The 22,298-nt window shown below is 40.1% G+C and overlaps 1 protein-coding gene across 2 annotated transcripts in view; it reads right to left on the bottom strand.

The window, feature by feature from the left end:
- Positions 1-22,298, bottom strand: part of tbc1d22a (TBC1 domain family, member 22a) — a 156,802-nt gene that overhangs the window by 121,785 nt on the left and 12,719 nt on the right. For both annotated transcript variants that reach the window (XM_005451751.3, XM_005451749.4), the window contains exon 5: positions 20,228-20,410. In XM_005451751.3, coding sequence (XP_005451808.1) covers positions 20,228-20,410 — 183 coding nt within the window. The remainder of the gene's footprint in view (positions 1-20,227; positions 20,411-22,298) is intronic.

Below are 22,298 nucleotides of genomic sequence, written 5' to 3'. Positions count from 1 at the left end.
CGTTATTGAGCCAGAAATACCAGCGAGAAACAGAAACGACTGAGACAGGCTAAGTCCACAGAATCCTCCAAGAGTTCTCCAACTCCTTTAAAAACTGTGGAGAAATGCAGGAGGCAAAGGATGCTCACAACAAACAGTGATGTGATTTTACTGGTTACTAGACTGTAAACTAAAACTAACTATGGCATCATTTGAAAGGGTCCTGACTTATGTTTTATTAAGTCAGGGCAGATTTAATGTTAAAGCACCAAAAGCAGTAAAAGGCCAAAGGCTGGTCTTAGCAGAGGAATCATAATCAGAGGAAAGACAGTCTAAAAAAAATAAATAAATCTGGCAAATAGGAAAGTTCCCTGGCCCAAAGAGCTAATCACCAGCTAAACCAGCAAACATGTTGGCTAATTGTGACACTGCTATTTCAGCTGTGTAGTAACAGGCTTATGTATACACTACCACATCAAAGATTAGGTAGATATCCCTGTTTTTCTGGGCTAATGAAAGGTTCAAGTGATGGCACACGCATGGTACAAGAATCACTGTTGGGAAGGAAGCTTTTGAAACCATATTTTAAGGCAAAGACATTAAACTTTATTTTCTTGTTTATTTTGCTTTGTTAGGGTTTGTTTTGTTTTTTAATTTAACTAGTGATTTTACGCAGTTTTCATGACCCAGTGTCTACTGAAAACACAAAATTATAGCTTCGTCCCAATTCATTTAGCAAAGGCATAACGCCTCATAAAACACGTTACTGTTAAGGAGGACGTTCAAGGTGATGCGGACTTCCAACTCATCCAGAGCTGGGCAATAAAATAATACAAAGAATTATCAACCAAAAATGTTTCTATAATATGAGACATGGTCAATATAAAGTTGACAGAACTCATTCAATCCGTGTTATGAGACACAACAAAAGGCCAATGAAAACAGTGCAGCGCTGAAAAAAAATCGTGGTTGGAGTCGAGTCCGAGCAGCAGCAGTGCTATTGTTTGAGATGCTACAAACCAGCATGTTAGCAGTGTGAGCGAAGACAAAATGACAAGAGAGCATGTTAACGAAAACTCAAGCGACAGTGATATCGAATATGACACCCCAACGGCACAACCCCAGAGTCAAAACACGAGGACGTTGTTAAGGAAATCGGGAGCGTGGAGATAATTTGGCTATTTAACCTCTACCAAACAAGCAGAGCAGAGCACACACTGTTGCAAAAGCATGTTTGTACAAAGGCAGCTAACACCATTAGAAAACACGACGCCGGTAACCACAGTCGAAAATGTCCGATTTAAGCAGCTGATTAAAGTAGCTGAGCCTCGTTACCAGCTGCAAGGCCGTAAACATCCCGAGTATAAACAGAGGGATGAACATCTGTGTTCGGATTGCTGCTCATGAACAAGTCACACATCTGATCCATATATGAGCCTCACTGCCCACTTCATTGAGACTGCACTTCATGTCCCCTTTGTTCCTCCTGGAGCATAAGCAGACCGCAGCCGAGTGTCAGTTTTGTTTATGTTCTCCTTCATTTTATTTGAAAGGTTTTTTCCTTTGTATTATCGCAGGGTTTTTACCTTACAATATAAAGCACCTTAAGGCAACATTTGTGGTGATACAGCGCTATATAAATAAAAGTGAATTGGATTTTTTAAATTTGTACTGAGGATATATACAGTGTTCCTTTTTTCCTATTTATGGGGACATTTCTCAGCAATTGGAAACAGTTTGTTTCTATACAAAAAAGAAGAAAAAAAAACAGTATAGAGGTAGTTATTACAGCTACTTAATTTCTTTGGAACTGACCAAAGAATTTAGTTTTCCAGTTCACCTCTGTTCTTCTGTAACTCTTGAACCTTTTGCCTAGTCAGATTTAAGATTTTACTTTAATATAGATAACAATGTTATTCATTTAAAATATAGCTCTACTGTTAAACTTCTGACAGAAAATAAATAGCATTTAAACCAAGCTTAATCCTTTTCAAACCTCAAAAGTAAAAAGAAACCTTTAAGCTTGAAGGAAACACTGATATCGACTAAAAGAAATATTAGTAAATATATACATGACGCCACACAGCTGGACCTGCTAGAAATCCGTACTGTGGTATACTGTATTGATCTTCATTGATATGAAGCTCTACATGAGAAGTACATGAGATGACTGGATGACCCTGCCAATCAGAATCACGCAGTCCAGGAAACCAAAGATAAAAAATTACATGTATTTCTTCTGAGGAGTGGGTTCCTGGATGACTTCTCGCTAACATTAACTAATCCATTATTCACAGATGGGCCTTGCTCTGCCCGTGCCCTGCAAGTCTACAAGCCCCCATTAGCATTCACCAAACTGAGGGAAACATAAAAAAAGCAATGGAAATCTCTTCACTTGTAATTGCACTGCCGCTGTTTTACCTGCATTCTCCGAGTGAAAGAAAGAGAGAGGATTGATTTTTGAGCGAAGGAAATGCCACCACCTTAACATACTTTTTTCTGTGAGAAAACAAAAAAAACAAAAAAAGAAAAAACAAATGTACCTAATAAATAAGCCAAGTTCCTCCTCTGCTCCTATTCATGGAACCGGCTGGAAATTGATAAGGTCTTTGCACAGAGTGAACAGTATTGATTAGCGCTGCCAAATGACTCTGCCTTGCCTGTTCTTCAAGGCAAATGCAACGCAGAGCCAGTGACAGATAGCAGAATAGGAAATAGCAATCAGCTAAACAGCAATGGGCTAAGTCCATTGGCTAAATTGAGTGAAACGCATTAGAGCTTGTTCAGCTGATGGGAGCAGCTATTTATTCTCTTTAGTTCCTGCGCATCTTCCACTTAAAATTTCTCTCTTACCTTACCCCCAGTGACTTTAATTATATAGAAATTCAATACAGTGATCCAGTGCACAGCATGGGTTTGCTGGTTCAGAGACAGTCAGAGCACCGTGATGTGGGAAGGTGTCGATTACCCCAAGGCAACGTGTGCAGCAGCAGGTCGCAGGTTTTTTTTAAAAAAAAGGCCTTCAGACATCACACAGACCATTAAAATCGCAAAGCAAAAGAATGGATTCCTTTCCTTTCTGCTCCACAACACTACAACAAGTTGAAGACGACACTTGGGAGGCTGCTTTTCCTTTATTGCTACAATTTTATGGTGTGGAAATTTAAATCACAGCAGCACCAAAGTTGTCCAATCAAACCCAACTGCAACAGAAATATTATTTACTCACCAGATTTTAAAAAAAAGTGGATATCATTGCCGTTGCATTCAAAATCCCATATTCTATGTGTACTATCACTCAACATACTTCTGCATGAATAGCAGTAATATGTACCTATTCAGGCACACTACTTAGCTTCTAACACAGTATAAAAAAGGTGCATAGCATCCTTTGAAAAGTCGAGCTAATGCATTAATTCTTTTTAAAGAAACACCACCTCTGGTTAAAAATCAGTGAGTTGTGTCATCAGCTCTGTTGCGCTGTGACCCCAGCAAAGACTTTACTGATGATTTTATGAGCTCAACTGCTAGTTTCAGGTCATAGTGAACAAAACACAAGGTTGATTCTGTAAAACTACTGTCCTGATTAAAGGCAGACAGGGGGACATCACGTTGATATGTTCACCGTTTAAACATGCATTGTGGATTATTGATGACAATGTAGTTTCCTGAGCTTGGATTGTGTGTTCTCTGCTAACTACTTGATACATAAGAATCCTGTATATTATTTCAGGGGAACTAAAGAGTACATTAATATGTAATTTCAGCTGCAGGACTGGTTTCAGAACTACATTCTGAAAAACGCAAACAACAAATCTAAAAAGAATAGCAGGAAGTGTTAAAAACAAAATGATTCCCTGCACCCCGGTGCCAAATGTTTAATATTTTACATTAGATAGACATATTACTTTGTATTTATGGTTTTGTTTGTGTGGGTTTTATTGCATTCGTGTTTCATGTGCTTTGCAACTGATCTTAAAACTTTTTTGGGGGAGTTTATGTAATCATGACAGAAACTGGACCAGACATTACAAAAGATAAATAAATGCATTCAGAAAAGAGAGAAAAAAATACAATGCAACTGCTGGAATCTTTAAAAAAGCAGCATGATACAAATATTTGGAGATACAACCCCAAAAATTATGGGTTTTCACAAGTAAAAAGAAGAGATGGAAATGAAAAAACTATCTATATCTTTAGTAAAAACATCAATTTTGGGCATTTATGTTTCCAAGCCATTCATCTTGTGCCTGACACTGTGCCAGGAAACAATCTTCTGTCCTATTCAAAACTATTTTTTTCCTCCACAGTTCGCATTCTGTTTGGGGAATAGCTCATAATGCGATACTTCATGTTACTTCCAACACATAACGCTATCCTGAAGCTGAGATCGATCAGCACAGCGGCCGCTCTCTCTGCGCTAGAATCGCCCCGCTCCTGTGGTTGTCCTCGGGGTACATCCTGTTTTGCAGGCTGGAGAAGTACTCCGCATATTGATTACCACGACTGCACGTCAAAGGGACCGGAGCATATTATTCTTATATTATTTTAACGCCTCCCCATTATAGGATGAATTTTTACATCTTTACCACTGGTGGCTGATCATATATCTGAATCTAGCACGAGGCTGCTTGCCACGACATCTACCTTTCAGACATGTAGAGCAGAATACCTGCACTGAGGTTATGCAGAAATCATCTGCAACGGTCCTTAAGGGTGAAATAGTTATCCTATGTGTACCTCCACATTCATTATGCTCCTAACAGCTTGTCAAAAGGTGTCTCTCCTCTTGCCTTGCACCCTTTGAACCTTCATTTGCACTGTCAGACAAAGAAATAGGTCCATGAATCTTGGTGATTCGGGCTTAATTAAACTATGTTATAGCTCACCTACCTGGCATTAATCTCTCCATAGGCTGCACAGAGGAGGGGAGTGAAGGGGCATGGGGCAGAAGTTGGCTAATGGTCTTTACATCCTGATTATGCAGTGATTTTCAAAACGCCTCTGTCCTTTGTGGTCAAATATTCTGCAGGAACAGCTTGTGGGAGAAGGACTGCATTGCTTGTGTATGTATGTAGATACGCAGCGGTGTGTCCGAAGGGCAAGGTGCAAATATTTACTTACACCATGCAGCTAGCAGAACAAGGAAAGGTGCCCTACATCCTATAGAGAAAACGACCTCTATTGCTGCAATTCACTGTCTTCCAAACATTCCCCAGCAGAGAGCCGGACGACTACAGAATCCAAATTAGTTACCCCAACGTGAGCGCTGATGGTTTCTAGACCCACAGCTTGACTGTAAGGAGGACGTATGCACCACACTGGTTCTGTACATGAAAATACAATGAACCAACCTTCCAGTATCACACATTCTAATTACTCCTGGCTTAAAAGGCTTCCTTGAGCTGAGAACTGCATGAGGAAATATATAAATCTATAATCCATCTGTAAAATCTACTCCAAGGTGACGCACTATTCTTCCACAACAGTCTTTAAATCCTGATTTTTTTATTTATTTATTTTTGCCATTTCCTAAATGAATATTACACAACCATACTGCAATTCCCAAGAAGTCATTGCTAAGGAATAAAACTCAATTTCCCACAGTGGGCAGAGATGGAGAGGGCAAAATGAGCATAGCTGACGTACAGGCTAAATTGCAGATGTCGTTTCATTAGTGCGAGGCTAGCTCATCTCTCAAAAAACATATAACTCTCTAGGGCATCTCTTGTGCATTATGAATGAGACAGCCGAACCCAAACTCCACTGGAATAAATTAAAGGCATTTCGTGACATTTCGAAAATTAATCTGTTGTTTTTGCTCAGCGGGCACTTGTCAAAATGAAGGGCGGAGAAGTTTCTGCAACTGTCCCGGAGGTGACGAGGGACTAGCTGTCGGCGTCACTTTCACTGAACAAAGTTAGCAATGCAAACAAGACACTTTTAGCTGACAAATTTGTCACTCCTCGCTATACATCATAATATCTAGAAGAGGAAAAAAAACTATAAGAACATTTCTTTTAAAGAGGTCTCTGGAGAGACAAAATTAAAGCAAAACCTCTGTTTAAAGTCAATTCACCCCACAGGCAGTTATTTCAAAGCACATATAGAGAAGTGAAAGAGGGGACCCTGTGGAGACCAGTAAAACATCTCATTATGTTATAATGTTCTTTAGACTTAACATGATCAGTATCGTGGGTGTTTTTCATGTTGGACACAGATTTCAACGGATTATTCTGGAGGGACAGACCCAACCTTGGAAGAAGCCATATTTCTTAACACCATTAAAAAAAACAAAAAAACCCCACCTGTAACAACTCAAGGGCAAGTGCTGCGAGTCTCTTCTCTGAGGCTACTGTATTCCATTATGCATGAACTTACAGGAGTTCACTTTGTCTTGGGTGGAGTTAAGCTGGGGACCACAGGGGGTGATTAGAACACCATGTACCTTATGTTGAACACCCACAACAGCTCCTCTGATGGGGGGGGAACGCCTGGAGGGAGCGAATGCTCAGTGACTCTTGAAACGTTCAAAGGGCGCAATATGTTTTATCGTGTTTATATTTCATTAAAACTTATTTAACCAGCCAAGATAACCCAAAGTGTTACACAACCAAACTCTGAGAGCAGTATCAAGGGGACATAAAGGTCACGTCAAATGAGCGCAAGGCGGAGTTTTCCAGTGCATTCACTCATGTACCGTCGCAGACAGCGGCTTCACTGAGCAGACGGGGCTGGCTGCCTTGATAAAGGCCACCTCAACTGTGCTTATTAAAGCAGGAGAGAATGTGTCTTTGTCACCTCTCTGACCCAGATTCTCTCTGGCACATACATGTGGGTCACAGGATCACTTCCTTAACATTTAGCTAGTTCAGACATTGTTAAAGACAGAGGCCTTTCTTAATAAATTCCAGGGTTTGCAGCTCTGTAAAGACAACTTAATCCTACTTCTAAATTATTAAGAAACCAGCATTAGAACACAGCCTCAAGTATTTTCCTCATGAACAAGTGTTTCTGATCAAGTGACAAAGCCACTGGCCACAGCGATTCTAAAAGAAGTAAACTGAGGAATTAACTACCAGGTCAAGATGAGAAAAATAAATAATTCTATTAGAAAAAAAAAATCTGTATTTTTAAATCTAACATTTATTATGTGACCTTAATGACCTTCCTGTCTGAGTCCACTGGCTGCATCAGCTGAGGCAGGTGAAGTAACATTGTTTTCTCCATAAATCCAGTGTACTTTACTTTTAGTTTCCTGAAGTTTCTGAAGACCTTTTAGATAAAGAGCTGACAGCCCCTATGCACATGAAACTGAACCTTATATCCATGAAGTGTGTGAGAACAGTCTGTACTCTGACATACGGCTGTGGGCAGGGTTCACACCTGCTCTCAGATCAACAGGCTGGCTTGAATGTGGAGGACAATGACACTGACAACCTTTATTTCTTCTTTTTGGCATTGTGCAAACAGATCTGTTTGAGCATTTTTGGTCATTTGTTGGTTCTAACGGTTTATAATTCGGCTCTCAGACAGCTGTGAACTTGAAACCCAGTTCTGGTTTGTTCTTCTAGCAGTGTTGTGGCTGCGTGTTTCATTGTGTTTCTCCTTCCTCTGAGTTTCTGATCTCTGAAAAGGTCTAAATCTAGTTTTATTTACTACTGGTACCTCAACATTTTTTAATTATGTCACATACCAATTCCAAAAAGATATAAAGGAGATATAGAGATATATAGAGATATATCTCTATATCTCTATATCTCGATCGATCGATAGATATGTATAGTCCACAGATTGAGATACTTTGGCTCAAAAAAGCAAACAGTACCCTCTGTTTCTGACTATATAATTTTAACAAATTTAACAACATATATGCTCTTTTTTTAAAAACCTGAACAATGCCCAATCACACCAATGTGATTTATTTTAACACTGATTTCCAGCAATTTTACAAGGCGCAGACAAATCATATCAGCCTGCAAATAGGAACATGAGATCATAAACCACAAAGGGCTTTAACAAATGATACATTTCCTCCACTAAGGCAAAAGGCCGAGGTGGAGCCTCATCAGAGGTGCTGCTTGTCTCTGTTTGTCAGCAGGACTGTGCAAAACACTACCAATTTAATGAAACTTGGCAGAGAGGCAGAGCACAGGCATAGGAAGAACCCATTAGATTATGCTGCTGATCCAGATCACTTTCTTAAAAACTGTGAGAGAGTGCAGTGCATTGGCAAAGAGCGTGCTCTGCAAGTGTGCCATTCCAGTTTGTCTCTTAATTTGCAGGACTTGTTGAGCCTTGCTCAACAGATAACAGTTTCTCTTCTTTTTTTAGCTTGTTAGACCTTAAACACTTAGGAGACGAGCAGCATTCATTAACAAACAAGGTGAGGCCAATGTTCAATTTCAATATTACATGAATTTTTGGATGCAAGCACACTAGTAATGCTCACTGAACCCTTAGCTTTTTGTACGCTAATTAAACATAATTTACCTCAATTTAAAAAGGGTTTCAGCTTCTAATGAAAATTGCTGCATAACCCAAGATGTTAAATAAGAAAACAAATCCTGAGGAACACACTTTATTGTGTTCAGAAAGCCTAATGTAAGAAACAGCACATGTGAGAAGATGCTCTGTCCCTCGTTTTTGTCTGGACTGACAACCTAAATAAGGGTTTTGTTCAAGGCTAGGCAGTTGGATGGCAATTTTCTTGGATGATTTGTATTGTTTTAAATTAAGTTTTTAAGTGAAACTGCTACATAATTGCAAGTTTTTCATAGACGACAACAGAGATCAAAAATGTTCCCTTTCTAGGTAAGCTAGCTGCATGTTGCTAGTTTTTTCCACCAGCACTGCCACATGTTACAGGTTGTGCATCCAAATGATTTCACAGCATATGTTACCTCCATTTGCTCATTTAGATGCTGCAAGAAATCCTGGATCTGTCAGCTTCACCTACGTTTCCAGGCTTTCGAGCCTTGCTTCGTTCAAAACAAAAATAATCTCAAAGCGGAATTTTTGTTGCATTTTCCACAAAGAGCGGGTTATTTGTTGGGTTATCACCTATTGGGATCTCGAGTGGGCACAAAGTATATAGTCAAGTGCCACCAATACAATCATCCAAGCATGACAAAGGACTGAAAGACTGAAACAACAGAGCTCAGGAGCTCCTCTCAGCAAGGGAGGACTCACTATAAACAACCAAGTAATGAAAAAAAAAAATCAAATGGAGCTCCTATGAGGAAGTGTGCACACATATGTGATTGTAAATGTGCATGTCAGAGTGTGTACCTGCACCCCTTCCATGTCTGCCTGTCTACCTGCCTGTCAGTCAGTCTACCTGCCTGTGTGCACAGTTCTGTGAAGGCCAGGAAGAAGAATAGAAGACAGCGGGAGAGGGAAGAAGTGCTGTCAGTCAGTGTTGGATGAGCAGGGAGCTGATGGGAGCAGGAGGGAAGACGGTTGGCGGGCCGGAGCCATGCACTATTCAGGCATCGTTCAGTCGGAGCGCGACCACTGGGGCAAAACAGCAACACACATATTCACGCACGTGAATACCACACACACACACACACACACACACACACACACACACACACACACACACACACACACACACACACACACACACACACACCCCTAAACACACCTGGCCAAAGAGTTGTGTTCTGCAACAGAAGCTTCCAGAAGCTTCTTCAGCAAATCCAAACTCAATCCTGCGAGCACTTAGCTTTCCACATACATCAGCTTAACATAAAGTCAACCTACAAACACCAATTTGATGAAACCTTGAGCCTCACCTCCATCTTAAAGGCACAGTATGCCATATCTGAAGTTATTAAATAAGCAAAAATAATGTTGTATTCATAAATATAAAGTGATTAATATATAATTAGTTCTTCCAACTAACTGATGTGCTCTCATAAACTTAGAATTAATCCATTAAGAATTATGTAGGAGTGGGCTTCAATCTGCTGAAGCCACATTGTTGCACCATAGGGCTGTTCGATATAACGATATATATCGGATGACGATAGAAAAACGTCTATCGTTTCATTTTACGCTATCGTTTGTTTCGTGGTGTCGCAAAATAAACTGTTTACGGCAATATTTTTTCATTATTTTGATGGTCACTGTAGTGGCTATATTAATTTCCTAAAGTTCTCTCTTTCTCTTATGTTTAATACAACCACACTACAGACGGACAAGCGCTTGTTTGTATGCGTTGTCGTTAGCAACAACGACGGTAAAACCACCTCGTGTCCGCTTGTTTATTTTCCACATAAACCTTTCACAATAAAGCTCAAGATCCTGTTGAGACTTTTCAAAATAAACTGAATCACGTGAAAGATGCAGAGTATTTACGGATGAGAAGCAAAAAAGAGCCGTCAGGTGCTAAAAAATAAACCGTAGACTCAAACGTTAGAACAGGCTTTTCCCCGCAGCACGCTGTGTAATAAATACTCACAAAGAAAACGGCGGCGGTTACAACCTATGTCTAAAAATGTATCGTTTCATGCATCAGTTAAAACACTCGACTCCAGGTACGCGAAGCCCAGCTGGAAACACTTCATGCAAGTCGAGCTGCCCGACATTCACAGAATTTACAGAAAATGTTACATTTTCGTGATTTATATCGTTATCGGACGATAGATGTCTTAATATCGGGATATGAGATTTTGGTCATATCGCACAGCCCTATTGCACCACCATCTTGAATACAATGGCCAAGATGGACATCATCACCATTTTGCTTAATTATCTATGTGACTAGAGACCAGCCACATATGTACTACACCGAAGGCAGAGGAGAGAATCCGCAGCTGTTCGTGTGCAGTAGAGGTAAATTTACACTCATACGTTGCATCTTCACATTCAAGATCAGATGTTTTATCATCTGAGTCCCCTTCATGAATGAAGTAAAAACATGAAGAAGACACCACGCCACTGGCATCTGGATAAAACGTCATCCTCTTCCCCCTCACCTCTTACTCACCACTTCCTGAACTAGCGTCATGCTACTGACACACGAAAACGTGAAAATGTGTTTTTTTTTTCTCGATACTGTCACAATTACTTACAGTCAGCAGATTAGACGTCCAACCCGCTGACAATGAGCCAACTAAAAAACAACAACAGTTATAAGCTAACTTTATGCCAGCTAATTTTAGGCTCCAGTTTCCTACTAAAAAAAAGAAAAAAAGAAAAGAAATCACATGGCAGTGATGGCAGTGTCCGAGTGCAACAATGTTAGGCAATGTTAGTGTAACTTTCTAACAGCAGCTAACAGCAGCTAATGACAGCTAACAGGAGTGCAGAAAAGTTCAGGATATCCTTTACACCTCACCTCAGTATTGTTGTCATCGGACAGAAGTGAGCATCACCGACTAATCGATTCCGTATCGACTCATTTAACAAAAGTTTTACAGCCTCTTCCAAAATAAACAGAGTAAATGATGCATGGCAGTTGAGGTTATCGCCCACACTCACTACAGATGAACGTTGGCCACCACTGTTTATCCTACAGTGGCCACTGTAGCTAGGGATTTACACTTGAACTGGGAGGTGTACGAAAACAACTGTTGACTGAATCTACAATCTACAAACCTATAGTGGTGAGATTTACACGCATTAAGTACCAGTACAATTTATTTCTTAAATCTTTCCTTCATGTGTGTAGTATTAAACGTAAAGCTTATAAAGCACATTTTACAATGGTGTTTCCCAAAGTACCTGTTTTGGGAAATACCTCAGTGATAAAGTCAGCAAATGCAATAGCTTCTCGAGGTTATTATTCAAGTCATCTGAAGATATTTAGTCACTGAGGTCAGAAAAACAATACAATCAGGACAGACACCTTTATCACAGAGTATATTAAAAAGTTAAGCTCCCCTCCTATAAACCTTGAATGCTGTGAGAGAGTCCTGAATGGTCTAACTCATCTAAAGGACAAAGCGATAGCGCCAGGGAGCAGACAGCTCGTAAACTAATGGGACTCTTGTAAAAAGATACTCCCTCCCTGGATTATACCTGCTCAGGAGACCTGATGGATGGCCCAGATGGCTGGGAGAGGACACGGAGCACAGATGAGCGTACAGGTGTGACAGTGTGTGTGTGTGAGAGAGAGAGAGAAGGAGAGAGAGAGTGTGTTCTTTTGCATGAACACAGAGAATTTGTACAGTTAATTCCCCGAGGTTTGCCTTGCCTTTAAGTGTTTTGGGTGAAACACTTTCAAAAATATCTGGCCTGGTGACACCAGTCATATTAAATTGCAGGTAAGTTAGTGTTGCAGGCAACATTTCTGTTGACTGAAAGAGCTGCTGTCCACAAATATTTATAGATTTTACATTCAGATTTAAACAATAAACTACCAAACTGCAATAATTAACAGAGAATACTCCTCATTAAAGTGCTTCAAAACAAAATCTGAAACACACGCTGACCACTGCAGAGGAAGGCTTTGTTTTCTTTTGGCCTAGAGCAAAAGTCTGAGGTGAAACTGATCCTGTAAAAGGGGACCTGTTATGCTTATGTCCAGCTCCACGTTTTTATTCTCGAATTCTCGAGCAGCTCAGGCGGATTTACAGTTCAGAATAATTCGCCTTTGGTCAGGCTGCTCAGTTTATCCTCAGTCTGAAACAGGTCAGCACAGCATATGTCACTTCCTATGTGAGTTGACTATTCTAAGGATATTCATATCAGGTATATATGACAGATTATAGAGCCAAGAGCAGAACAAACAGTGGGAAACAGCCTGAGCTTTTGACTCACAGGGATTACTTGCATTTGCTGACCTCATTATTTAAGATTGTGTCCATGTTTAATGTCAGCATCCACCACCGGGGCTGTCAAACACAATAAGCATCGATTCTAAATCCAGAAATCTACTTTTTCCTTTACTGCAGAATAACTGGTTAATTAAAAATATACTGAAAGTTTCTGCAATAGTAAGTTATAAGTCACTTTTTTTTTTTTTTTTTTTTTTTTTTTTTTTTTATTCACTGTATATGGTTTTTGAAATTAAACCTGACACTTAATGGGAACCTTTTTTATCTCGATTTAGCCTTAAGGAAGTAAAAGAAAGCCTGTTAAGGAGCGCTGTGTTATTAATCATGAATCAAATTACTACACAACTAGGCTGTGGGCAGAGCTATAATGGAGAATTGTCACGATTTTAAATGTAAGTTAGTAAATGGATTAATTTAGATACTAAATTAAAGGGTGAAGCTGATGGCTGCGGATGTATATGTCTGCACAGCGTGCACATAAAGCAGAAATTTCTCAGCAGCTGGGAGAGAACTGTAAGAGCTGAGGTCTGTTCAGTCAAGCTTCCTAAAAAGAAAGAAAGGGAGGATGAAAAACTCACCTGGAAGACCACATGGTGTAACATATGAATAAACTAAGCCAGACAATCTGTGAGGATACTGACACAGGAGGCAGCTGGTGGTTGGATCAACCTTATCAAGTCAGGTGTTACGCCTGGGGACATGCTAGGAGGCAGCACGCACAAACGAATGTTCATTCACTGACTGACACAGCATACAATTTTAAAGCAAAAAGGGGAAATAAGAAAACACAGAGTCTTAAAAATGTAGTATTTCTCACAATATCTCTCCCAGCTTTTAAATAAAATTCTTTAAATAGATTTTATTGGCATCTCATCAGAATGAACATGGAGCCTCCTCTCTTTGCAGGATGGCCAGTCTGAAGCTACATCGTCTCTTTTTTGAATTTTTTTTTTTTTTTTTTTTTTTTTTTTTTTACACTTGCCGAGCCCGTGACACACACCTCTGGAATTGTCACACATGGTCAGTCCTTTTAGGCAAAGCTTTAAGACCGAGCTGAATTGAATTACATCGCCAATTCACACTTTGATAGCGTCTATTAACTTTGCAGACGGTCCTGATGGTAAGCCTATCATATGGTGACTGCAGTGTAACAGGATTGCAGATTGTAGCACTACAAAGTGCGGAGCGAGCAAAGCGTGGCAGAAAGTAGCAGGCCTCCAAACCACCGCTGCTGCAATGAGGCTGATGGTAGTCGGGCGCTGAAATGCTGCAAGAGTAACAAAGAGCTGCAGCACCCCCAACAGAGGGTAGAGACACACCGACAGGCAGCGAGGTAATGGAAGCAAGTGTGTTCCTGCACACTGAGCAGCCGTTTGGTTTGTTTCGTTCCTCTTTCTTAATGTTAGATATTGGTTTGTTTATGTTGTATGTGTTTCTGTAAGTTATTTGCAGTGCTGCTGACCCACAGATCTCCGGCGTGTGTGGGAGTACGTGTGTTAACTGAACACATATACTGACCAAATACTGAGCAAACAAAAATAAGAAAAAAAGAAGTAGAGAAAGACTCAAAAAAAGAAAAAGAAACGATGAAAAGGTGGAAGTGAAAGGATAAACTGCCAAAAAAGAAAAAGAGGAGAAAAGACCATTGCCATAGCAACAGCAGTATTTCTGCCATCCAGCAATAACTGCTTGATGTCAGATGCCAGCTCTTGGTCTTAAAATTTATTAAAAGAGAAAGATATGCATAAAGTCTGTAAAATTGTGGCTTATAGTCTCTCCCAGAGAGTGACTTAGAGAGAGTGTACAATATTAAATACAGTCTCTAAACACATCACACACACGCAAATGTTCAACACCACAACGCGCCATATAGCAGTGCATTTGTCAAGATGTTTACCCGCATCATAAACAGCTGGATGTTTCATGGACTGTTACTAATCACCAATCAACAGCTATTAGAGCTCCGTGAGCAAAAAGTTCCATGAACTGTGGAGCCGTGGTAATGAGCGAAGAACTTGAAGTTCCTGTGGCCCACGTGGCTCAAAGAGACTTGTTCCGACGAGTCATCAGTTCTCTGAGTTTGCCACTGCCGGAGAGACTCAGGCGGCTCCTCTACGTGCACCCACAGCAAAGCAGCTAAGGTGGAGCTAACGTGCTACTGTGGGCTAACAGGCACCTTTCACAAACAGCTGTAGCCGCAGCTGCCAGTACTCCTCAGCCTTCTATTAGGTGCACCTATGGTATGAATTTGAAAATCCTTGGTGATTTTCAGAAAAGTTCACCTTTGACCTTGACCTTGAGGCCGAGATCACTGCAATTCGTACTGGTCCGAGATTTTTAGAAGATACACCTATGGCATCAATTTCAAAACCCCACGTCACCTTGTTCTCAAGTTATCGAACTCACAAAGCTAAGTGTCCAGACTGCCCCACGCACGCTGACAAAAGAATAAAAAAATCTGTTCATTTGACGGTGACTAATTTTAATCATTCCCATTAAAGCTTTCATTAAAGCAGTCTGAGGTGATCCCAACAATGAATCCATCAGTGCTTATAAATAGCCATAGTAACTGTTTTGTCAGTTCTGAAGCATTTGTAAGAGAAACAAGATCATTTAATAAGCCGTTTGGAGATGTTTCAATATTTTCTGATATAATGAATAATTTGTATCACTGGTTTTTGGGCTATTGAGCACCATGGGGTACAAGTATTTAATTTTTCAGTATTAGCTTACACTTGATTCATTTATCATGAAAATAATTAATGGTTGAATCTCTTGTTCCATTTCTCTAAAACAGATAATAAAAATAAGTACATTTTAGTTTTAGACGGCTCAGCCAAAAGCTTTGTGGCTGCTTTCTAAAAGATCATTTGGGTTCACTGAGATGCGATTTGCGTTGAATCTGAAGTACAGCTCAAAAAAAACAAAACAAAAAAAAAACACTCTATTAACTCGCTAAATATATTTTTTCACTGTGGAAAAAAATTCTGTGTTTCACATGTAACATGGAATGTGAAACTCCAAAAGTTCTACTCTGTAGTAGATGGGACTCATTTTTTCCCCCTTTCCCCCTCAGTTCTGTCTAAAATAGCTTCCCCCTCGCTGCGCATACAGTGGGTGCTGTGTTCAGGTTCACTCAACAGACCGGCTCGCCTCAGGACATCAGGAATAATTAGCAGAGTTCAACCTGACATCAATCACCCTACTCTTACAAGCGTACAGGTCATCACCTTCTACATGACCTTACATGCTAAACAGACTGCTGTCACAACCTGTCGCAAGGTTCAATGAAAAGAGAGAGAGACAGTTAAGAGAGAAACTGACAGCGGTGTTAAAGTTCTGAATGCAAAGGAGATCCTGAAGCAAGTTGATCAAGAAAAAGAAATAATGTACTGACAGGTGAAATATTTATATGAAATGCATCTAAACTATTTTTTGGCCAATACCAGTAGTACATAGCTAAGTATTAAGTTGTGGGACCAATGGTGCTGGGTTGTGCACCAAGTCACACACATCTCTACATTTGGTCTCTAGAGGCTGGCAGACCAACCATGTCAGGTGGCTTGGCCCCAAAACATGGCTGCCTCTGCAATTAATTACACCATTCAAGCGAGCAACCAGCCAATGGATCATCCCAGCCCTCGTCCTTTGAGCTCAAGGACAGTCGGTCAAATTTCCCTTTCACACCAGGGGGTGTCATCCCCACTGAAACAGTCTACTGGTATGTATGTGCGAATTGTATGGGACGCATTATGAGCATTAATGCGTCCCAGGCAGCAAGCAGAAATAATGACCTGCCCTTAAAGGACAAGGAGTGGTATCTGTCTGGACATCTTACTTTTAAATGAAAACTTCTTAAATTGTAAAAAAAAGGAGCTGTAAAAGTCTTTGAAAATAATCTAAGTAACGCCGAAAGCAAAACATCCAACTGTGAGCACACAGTGATATTATTTACCTGTGTGTTTACAAGAGGCTTAAATTCCATCAGATGCTGGCAATTTATTTTTTTCTTTTTGTATTCTCATCTATATCCCATTCTTTGGAGCTGCAATGACCCAATTTCCCCATGGGGATCATTAAAGTTTCATCTTATCTTATCTTATCTGCCCCATCCTTCTCCCCTCCCCTATCACCTCTCAGCACCCCCCTTCTCCTCCAATCCTTCACTTAATTATGTCCTGTGAATGAAGTTCATCTTTCATGCTGCCAGCAGCCGGCAGCGTGGCTCGCCCGTTCTGGGGTATCTAATCATGGTGCAGGGACTAAACTAAATTTAGACAGTCAGCATGTGATGCCTGGCAGGCCTTAATGGGGGCTGACATCTCAAGACACTCTGCTGATGTGCAAGATACACTTTTCCCGAGCCGACCGCAACCGCTGTTGACTAACACTGATGACTTGTGAACCAGTTTGTTAGAAAAGTTTTCAAGGGGTGAAGAAGTGTGCTGACGAAGGCTATTCAAGCCTAATGAAATCCTACATTTACATTTTAGGACCGTAGCTAATGCCCACTGTGTGTGTGTGTGTGTGTGTGTGTGTGTGTGTGTGTGTACAAATTAAAGCAGTCTACATGTGCAGAGTTAAGCATCCGCAAAGTCATCCAAGGGACACTAATTTGCACACTTTGATTCAAACTGCAAGTCAACCAGCACCATGTATTAAGCAATTAGGTGTTGAGAATGCAGATTAATGTAACAATTAAGATGTGATTGCAAACAATAATGATGGCAATAGCACAAATTTACTGATTCGAAGTAAACTGGATAAAACACTGCTGAAAATTAAAGCCTGAATAACAACAAGTATGTGTGCCCACTGTAAACATAGACTGTATATAAAAGATGGTTGTAGGCACTACGATGTCCCTATTTTGCATACTAATATTTTTGACCAAACTTGCAAATGACTTTTTGCTTGTTAGTTTTTGAAGACAGAAGTAAATATATTTGGATGCAAGGGTGGAGTCCTAGGTTATTAGCTAATGCTAGCTAGCTTGATGCATTGACATGATTCATGGCTACATCTCACAGGATATTTCATATGTGATCATTAGTGCTAGCATATTAATTAAATATACCCAAAGGCACCAGTACAACATAGAGGGGCTTAAACCTAATAATGCACATCTTAAAGCATAAATAAAATTTAAAGGGATATAAAAATTGAATTTATAGTTATTATAAGGAGGGATATTAGGAGGGAAATGACTTATAAAGAGCTTTTTTGGCCCCAGCATGTTTATTTTTGTTGTAAAATATATATGGACGTTTGTAGAGATTGACTTGCTTTTGGAGCCAGGTTAGACAAGCTCCTGCCTTTTTAGCTCCCTCAACCTGTTATTACTCAACAACTGTTTTGAAAATTACTTTCCTTATTTTCTTTCAAGCAGCCTCAAAATTCCAGTATCAGCTGGCCTGTAATTCAAATGTTTCCAAGAAAGATAATATGAATGCAGGATGTCGTTTAATGTGAAACAGGTCGAGAAAGTGTTGATTTTGCACCAAGAGCAAAACAGTAAATCACCAAGGCACAAACAGTAGATGAGAAAAACAACAAGGAAATTACTCAAATGTGATCAGGTAAAGAAAAACCTGAATAAAAGGTTTGTCCCTAATAATACACTGTCTCAAATACACGTTGAAAGATTTTCGGTTGCGGTAAATTAAGACCACAGTCGTCATTTGAAAATGGAAGGCACGGTATTTAAACTGTGTCGTTTCTGCACTGAAATATGTCTGACACAGCTTTTTCCATTTAGCGTATTTAGTGTATTTAGACAGACACATAACCAATTCTCCTCATAAGCCTTGCAGTTTGGGTTTTTTTTTTTTTTTAAATTCACCACAGTGGCCTCACTATATTTTGTCAGCCACATTCAACAAACACATGCACACGGCTTAAATACACAAAAACAACCCAAGGACATCAGGTGTACGTCTTTAATCTCAACAAGGGTCTAAAAGCAAAAGGGCTTTTAAGAGACATTTGACTTTTACAGTTCATCCTGCACCAATAATCCACACGAACTCAACCACTTTTAAAAGTCTCTGCTCTTACCAAAGGTAACCTCAGGTCAAACTAAGGCAGAAGACAAACAGCTACAATTTTTGGTCATTAGTTTACTCTGCAAGGTCAATATGTGTTTTCTTTATTATATACTGTGATACTCAGAGGGTAAAAAAGCAAGATATTTTAACAACAATTACAATCATATTATTATTATTATTATTATTATTATTATTATCATCATCATTATTATTTTGGTAACAATGCTACATCAAGCAGAAATTTCTGCAGTTCCTCTAATAACCAGTTACAGCAGGCTAAAATTTTAACAAATGGAAAAAATGAAAGACATTTCATTTTCATTTTTTTTTTCAAAAAAAAAAAAAAAAAAACTCCAGCCACAACATTTTAATGATGATAGCCTGATACAAAAGAACTGAGTTGGTCTCTGAGTTGGTTTTCCGTGTGGTAAAACAACTGCATTTTGGGTGCCATGTTTACTACTTGTTTCTTAACAACTCACTGATTTGGATTTTGTCAAAGGTAACTGACAGACCTATATACGCTGAGACAAGCAGCTCTAATCCTCAGCTTGGCCTCACTTAAGTCATTACGTATGTATTTTTCACAGTTCCACATCTAACCTTTTTTTGTCAAATAATGTTTGTGGTCCAGTGTTTTGTTCTTCATGAATGACTGACACATGTTCGTCCAATCCTGAATACAACTGCAGACACCTCAGTAAATTGTGGGATTTTTCTGCGTTCAGAAAACGCTGCTTTCCCACCTTGCTGTGATTTAAACCATTGCTATAACAACTGCATTAACTCCACAAATTCAGAGGCAATGTTCTCCATCCAAAATCACAGACATTTCATCACATAATATGCTGCAAATTGCAGACTAGTCACTGGATGGATCTCAACACTCAGCATTCTGGACTCAGATAACTTGTTTGATGACTACTTCGATGTAACTTAATTACCTGAAACAAGGGAATCGATGCAACAAGCTGATGTGCACAAGTTGCCAAAAGTTAGTTACAAAGGACACAAAGTCAAATGCAAAAAGTCCACAAGGATTTCACGGCCACTGGGGTAAGCAGTGGTAGCAAACAACATCTCTTGGGTTGGATAAACAATAAAGGCCTGTCGTTTGGTTAGAACAAAGGCCTGTCATTGGCTTTTGTTGTTGGGGTATTTTTCCCCCCTTGTAATCTGCATGTCCAGATGGCTGGATGACTTTCTCCCTCGCAGCATTGTTAAAAGCATGACACAGCTGGCAGACAGAGTGGAAAGCAAAAGAGTGCAAGGAAATGAAAACGTGAAAGAGTTCAGGGAACAAAAGAAATAAGGCAACGCTAGAGAGAGACAGTAATAGTGAGACAAGTGAACTAAGTAAGAGAACACATTGTAACACTGACAGATGGAGACTGGTGGATTAGTTTCTCTTACCCAGATCTGTGTTGGGTCCTGCCAACAACTGTTTGAACTTATCTAGGCGGGACGCTTCCCTCTCGGTCATGGCTGGAGTGCCAGATGTGTTCTGGTCAGCCATGCGAGCCACTAGAGGGATGACAGGAGGCCGATGGGGCAGAGACCGCTGTCTGTGGAGGGCTGCACGCTCACCTGCTGCATCTGGTGGAAGGAGAGAGATGAGAGAAATTAGGGCTGCATAAACACACAAACACACATCCAAAGGATTGAGACGATGCAGCTCTACATCATGCAGACAAGACGGAATATGTGATGAAGGTCTACGGCTTGCTGCTACATTAAAGAAAACATACATCCACATGTAAAAAGGGACTGATGGCTTTTATCTTCATCAAACTCCTAGAGAAAAATCTCAACTGCAAAAGTTGTGTCTACTCAAAGATCACTTTTTGCTATTTAAAAATGCTCTGCCTCCTGAATGTGCAGGGCATTCGCTTCACTTTAATTTGAGCTGTGGTAAGCTGACACCGTGTCTGGCAGCAATAGGTAGCTGTACGGTGATAACAAGTTAAACAGCAGGCGAGATAACGTGAGGATGCTGTGAACAGCAGACAAAGTTAAATTGAAGAGCGGCTTTTTCAAGCTAATTGAGTTGATATCAAATTACAGAACCGTTTACTTGCACTCACTGCAGCCTGAGAACCTTTCTGCCTGCTGCACCAATCGACTACATGTGAGAAAAGTCCATGCGGTCCAATCAGATGTGTACTGTGCGCTTCCTGTCCTGTCACCTCCATCAAACTAAACTAAACATTTACAGCAACGATAACAAGGGTTGTCATGGCAACAGATTTTCATGCAGGATTAGTGTGGCCAAAAGACAAGGATAATAGTGTGACACCTAAATCTGTCATATCACCCAGAACTTTCCTTTTTTCTTTTCGTAATTTTATGTTTTAATTGCTAAAACAGCAACGCAGTGCAGCGACTCTCTCAGGCCAAACTGTGAGCCCATCTGCGAGTGAAGCCAGTTTAACTGAGCAGCTAGCTTTAGCTCGGAGCTCTCTGCAAGAGACGAGCAGAAAAGCCACGTGAAGAGCAGACAGAAAATCTGTCATTAAACTAAAAATCAAGTCCTCGACGGTTCATTCGTCTCCAGCTCTAATGTTTGTAACAGCAAACCTGCATCAAGCTGCACTGGTCAGGGATTCGGTTCTAACAGAGCTGATTTACTGTGGGAAGTCAGTCTGTCAGTCTGTGAGAGGAACAGCTGCAGGAACATGAAAGCGAATGACATTAGCCAGGCCAGCAAGTCTAAATATTACAGTGATTGCCAATCGCAGACTTCAGGTTCATTTCACAGGGTTTTCCAAAAAATGTGAGCATTAACTGTTCAGGAATTACAGCACTTTTATACATAGTGGCCATATTTTCTTAAAAGACTCAAAAATAATTGGACAAATCCTAAGGATTATTTGAAAGTTTAGAACACATGGACATTGCCAAATGTTGCATTTCCTCCCTTGAGCTGCTCTGCTAGGCTTTTACTGCAGCCACCTTCTGTTGCTGCTTTCAGTGCTGTCTTAACTGAAACGCATGCTCTATTGAGTTGAGATTAGGTCGCTAACTTTATCCCATTTCTTTGCCTTGAGAAACTCTTTGATTGCTTTTGCAGTATGCTTTGGGTCATTATACATTTGCACTGTGAAGCCCTGTCTGATCCATTTGGCTGAAGCTGTCAGAGAGTATAGTCCTGTACACTGCTATATATCTCTCTTATCCTATCAGCAATCCCATTATCAATAAACACTGGTTTCCCGCTTCCAATGGCAGTCATACATGCCTTCGTCGTAATACTTCCTCATAAGCTGCTTTTCTCCTTCTCTTCCCATCATTCTGGTACAGTTGTTTTATCTGGCTTTGAATAAGAGATGGTCTCTTATTTAAAGTCTAGTCTGTCCTTCCTGTTCTTCTGCGTAACCTGGGGGTAAACTGTCTGCATTTCCATTCATGAAGGAACCTCTCAATTTGAGACTTTGACAATGATTCACCTACCTCTCTAGAGTGCTCTTTATTAAAGTTCTGCCAT

Source organism: Oreochromis niloticus, linkage group LG17, assembly GCF_001858045.2.
Source record: "Oreochromis niloticus isolate F11D_XX linkage group LG17, O_niloticus_UMD_NMBU, whole genome shotgun sequence".
Classification (NCBI taxonomy): Eukaryota; Metazoa; Chordata; class Actinopteri; order Cichliformes; family Cichlidae; genus Oreochromis; species Oreochromis niloticus.
Note: the sequence above shows the minus strand (reverse complement) of the source record. Positions and strands in the feature narration are given on the sequence as shown.